Raw genomic sequence first — 10000 nt, 5'->3', positions numbered from 1 at the left:
TGACCAGCTTCGAGCCGGGGCTGGACCTGGAGCAGGCCGAGACCAACTTCAGCTGGAACAACCTGGAGCCGTACCTGTACTTCATCCTGTCTGCATTCTTCGTCATCTTCTCCTTCCCTGTGGCGGATAAGGCCTGGATCCCCTGCTCCGAGCTGTCCACCGTCGCCATCTTCTTCACGGCGGCCAGCTACCTGAGCCTGAGCGGCGTGGCGGGCGGCTTCATGCGGCGGGCGCTGGTGGTGGAGGTGGCGTCGTCCGTGTGTGCCATGAGCAGCCTGCTGCCCGAGCGCATGTGGCTGCCGCGGCTGCTGGGCCGCACCTTCGCCACGCTGCCGCTCGGCCGGTGGGTGGAGCTGCAGCTCAGCGCCCCTTGCCTGCTCTACATGTACCTGTTCTACCTGTTCTTCCGCATGGCGCAGCTGCGGGGCTTCCGCGGCACCTACTGCGTGCTGGTGCCCTACATGGTGTGCTTCACGTGGTGCGAGCTGGCGGCCGTGCTCCTGCGCAGCTCCACCGCCGTGGGCCTGCTGCGCACCTGCGTCGCCTACTTCCTCTTCCTGTTCGCGCTGCCCGTGCTGGCGCTGGGGCTGGCCGCCATGCTGCTGGTGCAGCTGGTGAAGTGGTTCCTGGAGCTGGAGTTGACGAAGATGCTGGTGACGCTGGCGGTGTGCGCGGTGCCCGTGACGCTGCGGCTCTGGACCCGATTCAGCCTGTCGCTGCTGGATGTGCTGCGGGCGCTCACCCACAGCAACCTGGTCAAGCTCATCCTGGTGTGGATCTCGGCGGTGATCCTGTTCTGCTGGGTGTATGTGTACCGCTCCGAGGGCCTGAAGGTGTTCAACTCCACGCTGACGTGGCAGCAGTACGCGGAGCTGTGCGGGCCGCGGGCGTGGCGCGACTCCAGCGTGGCGCAGACACAGATCTTCTGCAGCCACCTGGAGGGCCACCGCGTCACCTGGACCGGCCGCTTCAAAGGCGTGGTGGTGGCAGAGACGGAGAACGGCCCGCAGGCTGTCATCAACCTGCTGCCCGTCTTTGCTGGAAACTGGCTGCGCTGCCTGTACGGCGAGGCGTACCCCAGCTGCGAGCCGAGCAACGCCTCCCTCACAGCCCCCCTCACAGCCGCCCCCACGCCCCCCCCCCACGCCCCCCCCCACACCCCTGCAGCAGCAGGAGGAGCTGGAGCTCTGCAGCCTCAAGGCTCTCGCTAAGCACCACTGCCACGTCAAGCGCTTCGACAGCTACAGGTTCGAGGTGACCATGGGCATGCTGCCGGACGAGGGCGAGGGGCGGGGCGAGGCGCAGGCCGAGCTGCGGGACGAGCCCCAGGACATCGTGCTGAGAGCCAGTAACGAGTTTAAGCCGGTGCTGCTGAACATGCACGCGGGCCGGCTGGTGGAGTTCAGCATGGTGCTGGAGGGCCGGCTGGGCGGCAGGAGGCCTGTCTTCGAGCTGCGCTCCATACACTGCCTCAACTGCCGCTCCAGGCTCATGCCCGTCGGCAAGCAGTACAAGATCGAGCCCGACTGGAAAGGCACCGCCCTCAGGGCCATCAAATTCGCCTTCGACTTCTTCTTCTCGCCCTTCCTGTCAGCCCGGGTCGGCGTGTAGGGCTGCCAGCATGGTCGTGGCCCTGTGATGACCTGATTACGGTAACCGTGGTAACCAGGTGCCTTAATCACTGCGGTAGTTTGCATGTCCGGTGTGCTGTGATTGGCACTGTAGTGTTCGTATAGGAGCAGCATACAGCCGAGTAGCGCTGGAGTCTCATCGGCCTGTCAGCCACAGCACTGTGCTCTCGCTCCCAGACTCTCCTGTCTCTGTCAGCATCTGCCTGCTTCCACCCCTGCCATTCTGTGTGCCTTTGACTCGATTTACGTGACCTGAATTGTTTAATCTTTAGTGTAAAATAGAAAGAGTGATTTTTTAATTTTGTATAGAAATAGCATGTTATATAAAATATTACATCCAGGAAAGATACAGTCCGGTGAATGAGTTTAGTTAAATTGTGCTTTTGCAGTATTCCTCCTTCACCAGTGACATATACTATATGAGGAGAAACACCTTTGATTCTTTTTGATGTTTTAAAGATTCTGGTTTTGGTCAGAATATAAAGAACGTTTTAAAATGTTTTGAGCTTCCTTGTCGCTGTGATTCTTCAGCAGAAGCTCAGCACAGCAGTGTTAATCTGGAGTGTACCGTTCCATCTCTGTGTGTCTCCTCCTTATGAGATCATCAGAATGCGGCAGTGCATAGATACTGCAGAATCAGATCCTTGGAGGTTTCATTGCACCTGCATCAGCCAATCAGGGGCTCCTCGGCCGAGTCAGTAATGGGCGGTGCTACAGGTTTTACCAATCAGAGACAGGTGTGCAGCACCGCTTTCTCTTCTCTGTGAGCAGCAGCATTTCCTTAAACAGCGCTGTGCTTTAATGGACGTTGCGTATGGGATGCAAGCAAAGTCTTGGAAAAGTCTGTTGTGCTTCACAACACGATTCCAGCCATGCTGATATTGTACAGTAAATTACTGTCCTGTCACTTGCAGCCATGTGTTAAATTTCTTGTGACAGTGAGCTATTACATTGCTAACTGCTTAACTAGCTTATTACCAATGTAATGCTGAGCTATTTTAGTTAGCCAGCCACCTAGCCAAGTTTAGTAACAATGGTAGCCAAACACACAAGCTAGCTGTGTAAGAAATATAACTAAGTGTTACATCTCTGCTGCAGCTCAGATCAATCAAAAGCGTAAGTAAAATTTCTACAGCAGCTCCAACCCTTCCATGGGAAGAAAATACAAGGCCCTGATTGGTTGAAACCAGCATGTTTTTCAACCTTCTAGGAACCCTTCCTTTCTCGGTATAAAACATGGAGATGTGCCTTCCCAACAACTGTGTCCCCTCCTGATGAGGTCATCAAAGTGTGACTAACTCTCCAAAGTGCTTCCCTCACACTGTGTCCTGTAAGTGGAGTTCTGAGAAGGTTGTTTTGGGGTAAAGGGGGTAGTGGTCAATGGGACCCCTGAGGTCTGTCTGTGGGGGAAACTGTGGTGAATAAAGTTTCTGAACAATTCAGACGCTTCTGATATCTTCCTCTCAGCACCGGGACAGTATCTGTCAGTGGCTCCCATGAGCAAGAGAACCAGTTTAAATGAATAACCCTCCTAAAGCTGCTAACATACACAGGCTAACCCATCACCCTCCTAAAGCTGCTAACATACACAGGCTAACCCATCACCCTCCTAAAGCTGCTAACATACACAGGCTAACCCATCACCCTCCTAAAGCTGCTAACATACACAGGCTAACCCATAACCCTCCTAAAGCTGCTAACATGCACACGCTAACCCATAACCCTCCTAAAGCTGCTAACATGCACACGCTAACCCCATAACCCTCCGAAAGCTGCTAACGTGCACACGCTAACCCTTTACTCCCACACCCAGACGGTGCCCCTTAAGCTCTGCCTGAAGCCAGCAGTATTCGCCAGCGGCCCATTGAGGTGCCGAAATCCCAGCTCTCAACTGCCTTAAACCACCTGTTTCAGCAGTCAGTGCTGCTCGGACAGCCCCAGGACAGCCCTGGACACCAACATCTCATCCTTACCATGGTGAAGCACTGCAAACCAGCTGATCCAGGCTCGGTTAGGAGCAGATCTTATCAGGCATCAAACTGGCAATATCATTAACCCCCCATGACAAAAAATGGAAGAGCACATGCATAACTTCACACATATTTTTACATTTTTGAATCATATTACTACTAAACATTCCTTGTTCTCTTAATTGTGTTTATTTCAGAAAACAGAGTGAACAGCATTTTACAGCTAACAGGCAATCAGAAGCCTTGAGCAGCTATTTCCCATCAGTCTGAAGGCAAAGACTTACAAACCAAGATGTGACATCACATCTGAAAGGCGGTGAGGGATGAGAGTGACGGGGGAAGAGAGAGAGAGAGAGGGTGAGTGAGGGGTGAGGGAGAGAGAGAGAGTGAGAGTGACGGGGAAGGGGGAGAGAGAGAGAGAGGGGGAGAGTGAGAGAGAGGGGGGAGAGTGAGAGAGAGGAGGGAGAGTGAGAGAGAGAGGGGGGAGAGTGAGGGGGTAGAGTGTGAGGGGGGAGAGAGAATGGAAGGCAGAGGATTAATGTTGATGGGTGTAATATTGCATTGTTAGCTATTCAAGAGTCTGTTGCTATGGAAATCCATATCCATGTCTTATCATCATCATCATCATTGCAGTGAATGTTAAAGGCAAACATACTTTAATGAGACATTCAGACGAGTGAACTGCTGTCTTTCAGCTTACATAGTGAAGAGAACCAGGAAAACCTACACATTGTACCCAACACAGTGAACCCTACACAGTGTACCCCACACAGTGAACCTTACACAGTGTACCCAACACAGTGAACCCTACACACTGTACCCCACACAGTGAACCTTACACAGTGTACCCAACACAGTGAACCCTACACACTGTACCCCACACAGTGAACCTTACACAGTGTACCCAACACAGTAAACCTTACACAGTGTACCCCACACAGTGAACCTTACACAGTGTACCCAACACAGTAAACCCTACACACTGTACCCCACAGGGAACCAGGCAGCTCGGTGTTATCAGAGTACCAGACTCTGGACTCAGAGTGTTGCGGGTTGACTCCTCAGACACAGACAGAATGACTGATATTAGGGCTGCAGAGCAGTCTAATCTAATAATGATTCTCTGTAAGTTCACAGCGCTGCTGGCAGAGCCTTAGTGTCAGTGCAAGGAAGAGGAGGGGCCATTTCCCGGCCTGTCTCCGCCCCCCCCACAGGACGGTAGCGTCACTACATGTTGGGGGCCGCCCTGTCCTGGAAGATGTAGAGGTTGTTGGTGGCGGCAATGGCGATAATGTTGTGAGCAGGGTGCCAGGCCACATGCAGGATCCTCTTGCTGAAGTCCAGGCTGTCCACGGACACGTCGTCCCTGCGGCGTCTCCCGCCGCGTCTCCCGTCGCTGCCGATGCGGCGAGTCTTCAGCACCGCGCACGGCTTGCTGCTGTCCTGCACCGCCTCCAGGGTCACGTCCTGCCCACTCTCCCTGTCAAACATCCGGAAGAAGTTGTTATAGGTGCCCGTCATGATGACACTGCGGAGAAAGAGAAAGAGAGGGAGAGGGAGAGAGAGGGAGAGAGGGAGAGAGAGGGGGGGAGAGAGAGGGAGAGATGGAGGAGCCAGGGGAGGGGCGTGGGAAGTGTGATTATTCATAGAGGAAACTGGGGAATAGAAATCCATTGGCAGAGAACTGGTTTGTTTTTATGCATCAGTCAGAAACAAGCTGGCGGATTTCAGCACTTCCACAGGTTTTAAAACAGCCGCACTCAGAGCATTTCCAGAGAGGGAAAGTGAGAAAGGACTGCAGGCAAAGAGTGATAACAGCTGCGGGAAACATGTCCTGCTGACAGGAACCTGAACGCACCTGTCTGACAGGAACCTGAACGCACCTGTCTGACAGGAACCTGAACGCACCTGTCTGACAGGAACCTGAACGCACCTGTCTGACAGGAACCTGAACGCACCTGTCTGACAGGAACCTGATCGCACCTGTCTGACAGGAACCTGATCGCACCTGTCTGACAGGAACCTGAACGCACCTGTCTGACAGGAACCTGAACGCACCTGTCTGACAGGAACCTGAACGCACCTGTCTGACAGGAACCTGAACGCACCTGTCTGACAGGAACCTGAACGCACCTGTCTGTGGAGTTCCAGGCACACTCGAACTTGTCGAAGATGCAGTCATTCTCATACAGCGAACACAATTTACTTCTCAAATAGTCATGAACCTGCAAACAAAAGCAGGTCACTGTCAATTTTTCTAAAATGTTAAAAATGAGGTAAGACAAAATTTTCATATCAATATAAACTCTCCGTATGGACACTAATATGAGAAATCAGTATTTTAGTTAATGAAGTTTATACACAGTTATAAAATTAAAAATGAATGATAAAACCCGGAGGGTTTAGTGCCCGTCCTGGGTTCCTGCATTCGTGCCCTGCTGTGAGGCAGCTGTACCTGGTACGTCTCTATGGGGCCTCTCTCCATGTTGAGGTCCCAGACTTTGACGGTCAGGTAGTCGCGGGTGAGCAGGTAGCGGCCGCTGTGGCTGAACTTGACGTCTGAGATGGAGGAGATGATCTCTGAGAAGAAGGAGCGGCTCCCGGGGTCTTCCGGCTCCTCAAACACTGCAGGGGAGCAGGAAATGTTACCCTCCTGCCACCAGGGGGCACTGAAGGCCACCCCAGCAATCTCTTGCATTCCACATCAGAGTACAGTGTGGGGGAAACACACTGGATCAGCAGCTGTGTGTCGCAGGGGAAGGCCGTCCAGCTCCACATGTTCATACATTTCTAGCAGTGGCGTGTCGGTCAGCAGGGGGCAGCGTGACTCACGCTTGGCGTGTCGGTCAGCAGGGGGCAGCGTGACTCACGCTTGGCGTGTCGGTCAGCAGGGGGCAGCGTGACTCACGCTTGGCGTGTCGGTCAGCAGGGGGCAGCGTGACTCACGCTTGGCGTGTCGGTCAGCAGGGGGCAGCGTGACTCACGCTTGGCGTGTCGGTCGCACAGCGCGGCGGCCCTCATGTCGCAGAGCCGGATGCTGCCCTTGCTGCTGCTGTAGCCGAACAGGTGGCAGTGCTGCGGGTGGAACTCCGCCGCGGTGATCACCTCCGTCAGCTCCTCCATGTTCAGCGGCTTCATGTCCACAATGTCTGCAGGGAGAGTGAAGGCCATGGAACAGCACTGCGTATATGGGACAGGTGCAGTGCGTATATGGGACAGGTGCAGTGCGTATATGGGACAGGTGCAGTGCGTATATGGGACAGGTGCAGTGCGTATATGGGACAGGTGCAGTGCGTATATGGGACAGGTGCAGTGCGTATATGGGACAGGTGCGGTGCGTATATGGGACAGGTGTGGTGTGTATATGGGACAGGTGTGGTGCGTATATGGGACAGGTGTGGTGCGTATATGGGACAGGTGCAGTGCGTATATGGGACAGGTGTGGTGCGTATATGGGACAGGTGCGGTGCGTATATGGGACAGGTGCGGTGCGTATATGGGACAGGTGCGGTGTGTATATGGGACAGGTGCGGTGTGTATATGGGACAGGTGCGGTGCGTATATGGGACAGGTGCGGTGTGTATATGGGACAGGTGCAGTGCGTATATGGGACAGGTGCGGTGTGTATATGGGACAGGTGCAGTGCGTATATGGGACAGGTGCAGTGCGTATATGGGACAGGTGCAGTGCGTATATGGGACAGGTGCAGTGCGTATATGGGACAGGTGCAGTGCGTATATGGGACAGGTGCGGTGTGTATATGGGACAGGTGCGGTGTGTATATGGGACAGGTGCACTGCGTATATGGGACAGGTGCGGTGCGTATATGGGACAGGTGCAGTGTGTATATGGGACAGGTGTGGTGCGTATATGGGACAGGTGCGGTGCGTATATGGGACAGGTGCAGTGCGCATATGGGACAGGTGCAGTGCGTATATGGGACAGGTGCAGTGCGTATATGGGACAGGTGCAGTGCGTATATGGGACAGGTGCAGTGCGTATATGGGACAGGTGCGGTGCGTATATGGGACAGGTGCGGTGCGTATATGGGACAGGTGCGGTGCGTATATGGGACAGGTGCGGTGCGCATATGGGACAGGTGCAGTGTGTATATGGGACAGGTGCGGTGTGTATATGGGACAGGTGCAGTGCGTATATGGGACAGGTGCGGTGTGTATATGGGACAGGTGCAGTGCGTATATGGGACAGGTGCGGTGTGTATATGGGACAGGTGCAGTGCGTATATGGGACAGGTGCGGTGTGTATATGGGACAGGTGCAGTGCGTATATGGGACAGGTGCGGTGCGTATATGGGACAGGTGCAGTGCGTATATGGGACAGGTGTGGTGTGTATATGGGACAGGTGCGGTGCGTATATGGGACAGGTGTGGTGCGTATATGGGACAGGTGTGGTGTGTATATGGGACAGGTGCGGTGCGTATATGGGACAGGTGCGGTGCGTATATGGGACAGGTGCGGTGCGTATATGGGACAGGTGCGGTGCGTATATGGGACAGGTGCAGTGCGTATATGGGACAAGTGCAGTGCGTATATGGGACAGGTGCGGTGCGTATATGGGACAGGTGCGGTGCGCATATGGGACAGGTGCGGTGCGTATATGGGACAGGTGCGGTGTGTATATGGGACAGGTGCGGTGCGTATATGGGACAGGTGCGGTGCGTATATGGGACAGGTGCGGTGCGTATATGGGACAGGTGCGGTGCGTATATGGGACAGGTGCGGTGCGTATATGGGACAGGTGCAGTGCGTATATGGGACAGGTGCGGTGCGTATATGGGACAGGTGCGGTGCGTATATGGGACAGGTGCGGTGCGTATATGGGACAGGTGCGGTGCGTATATGGGACAGGTGCGGTGCGTATATGGGACAGGTGTGGTGTGTATATGGGACAGGTGCTGTGCGTATATGGGACAGGTGTGGTGCGTATATGGGACAGGTGCGGTGCGTATATGGGACAGGTGCGGTGTGTATATGGGACAGGTGCGGTGTGTATATGGGACAGGTGCGGTGCGTATATGGGACAGGTGCGGTGTGTATATGGGACAGGTGCAGTGCGTATATGGGACAGGTGCGGTGCGTATATGGGACAGGTGCGGTGTGTATATGGGACAGGTGCGGTGTGTATATGGGACAGGTGTGGTGCGTATATGGGACAGGTGCGGTGCGTATATGGGACAGGTGCACTGCGTATATGGGACAGGTGCGGTGCGTATATGGGACAGGTGTGGTGTGTATATGGGACAGGTGCAGTGCGTATATGGGACAGGTGCAGTGCGTATATGGGACAGGTGCAGTGCGTATATGGGACAGGTGCGGTGCGTATATGGGACAGGTGTGGTGCGTATATGGGACAGGTGCGGTGTGTATATGGGACAGGTGCAGTGCGTATATGGGACAGGTGCGGTGTGTATATGGGACAGGTGTGGTGCGTATATGGGACAGGTGCAGTGCGTATATGGGACAGGTGTGGTGCGTATATGGGACAGGTGTGGTGTGTATATGGGACAGGTGCAGTGCGTATATGGGACAGGTGTGGTGCGTATATGGGACAGGTGCGGTGCGTATATGGGACAGGTGCAGTGCGTATATGGGACAGGTGTGGTGCGTATATGGGACAGGTGCAGTGCGCATATGGGACAGGTGCAGTGCGTATATGGGACAGGTGCAGTGCGCATATGGGACAGGTGCAGTGCGTATATGGGACAGGTGCAGTGCGTATATGGGACAGGTGCGGTGCGTATATGGGACAGGTGCAGTGCGCATATGGGACAGGTGCAGTGCGTATATGGGACAGGTGTGGTGTGTAAGGGTGTGTGAAGGATACTGAAGCAGCGGTCTGTGATGTCCAGGTGCCACAGGTTGATGCGCAGGTCGTCGGCGGACAGGTAGGTTTCGCAGTCACTGTTGACGGAGATGGAGTTGACGTGGAAGGTGTGGCCGTTAGCAAAGACGCGCCTCGAACTCACCTCCACCATCAGATCTGTGTGCTTCAGAACCGGGACCTGCAGGGAGACAACGCCTTTACACACACACACACACACACACACACACACACACACACACACACACTCACACTCACACACACACACACACTCACACACACACACACACACACACACACTCACACACACACACACACACACACACTCACACACACACACACACTCACACACACACACACACACACACACACACATACACACTCGCGCACACACACACACACTCGCGCACACACACACACACTCACTCACTCACACTCACACACACACACACACTCACTCACTCACACACACACACACACTCACACACTCACACACACACACACTCTCACACACACACGCTGTGGGTGGTCTTGCCTGCAGGGCAGTCACAGTGGAC

At 54.5% G+C, this 10000-nt stretch overlaps 2 protein-coding genes across 3 annotated transcripts in view; one reads left to right on the top strand and one right to left on the bottom strand.

The window, feature by feature from the left end:
• LOC118769717 (wolframin-like) overlaps positions 1-1874 on the top strand; it is a gene marked incomplete at its 5' end in the record, with an annotated part of 8644 nt that extends 6770 nt beyond the window's left edge. The window contains 2 exon segments of the mRNA XM_036516998.1: positions 1-1132; positions 1134-1874. The exon segment at positions 1-1132 is cut by the window's left edge and continues 280 nt beyond it. Coding sequence (XP_036372891.1) covers positions 1-1132; positions 1134-1611 — 1610 coding nt within the window.
• A 2632-nt stretch (positions 1875-4506) lies between these two features.
• Positions 4507-10000, bottom strand: part of LOC118769722 (serine/threonine-protein phosphatase 2A 55 kDa regulatory subunit B gamma isoform-like) — a 12026-nt gene continuing 6532 nt past the window's right edge. The window contains exons 4-9 of one of the 2 annotated variants that reach the window (XM_036517004.1): positions 9979-10000; positions 9447-9624; positions 6586-6750; positions 6057-6226; positions 5735-5826; positions 4507-5129 (exon numbers count right to left, since the gene is read on the bottom strand). The exon at positions 9979-10000 is cut by the window's right edge and continues 91 nt beyond it. In XM_036517004.1, coding sequence (XP_036372897.1) covers positions 4829-5129; positions 5735-5826; positions 6057-6226; positions 6586-6750; positions 9447-9624; positions 9979-10000 — 928 coding nt within the window. In that variant the 3' untranslated portion in view covers positions 4507-4828. The remainder of the gene's footprint in view (positions 5130-5734; positions 5827-6056; positions 6227-6585; positions 6751-9446; positions 9625-9978) is intronic. The other variant, XM_036517005.1, reaches the window with a different exon arrangement.

The sequence above is a fragment of the Megalops cyprinoides genome, chromosome 22, assembly GCF_013368585.1.
Source record: "Megalops cyprinoides isolate fMegCyp1 chromosome 22, fMegCyp1.pri, whole genome shotgun sequence".
Classification (NCBI taxonomy): domain Eukaryota; kingdom Metazoa; phylum Chordata; class Actinopteri; order Elopiformes; family Megalopidae; genus Megalops; species Megalops cyprinoides.
The sequence above is the reverse complement of the archived record's forward strand: the minus strand, read 5'-3'. Positions and strand labels throughout refer to the sequence as shown.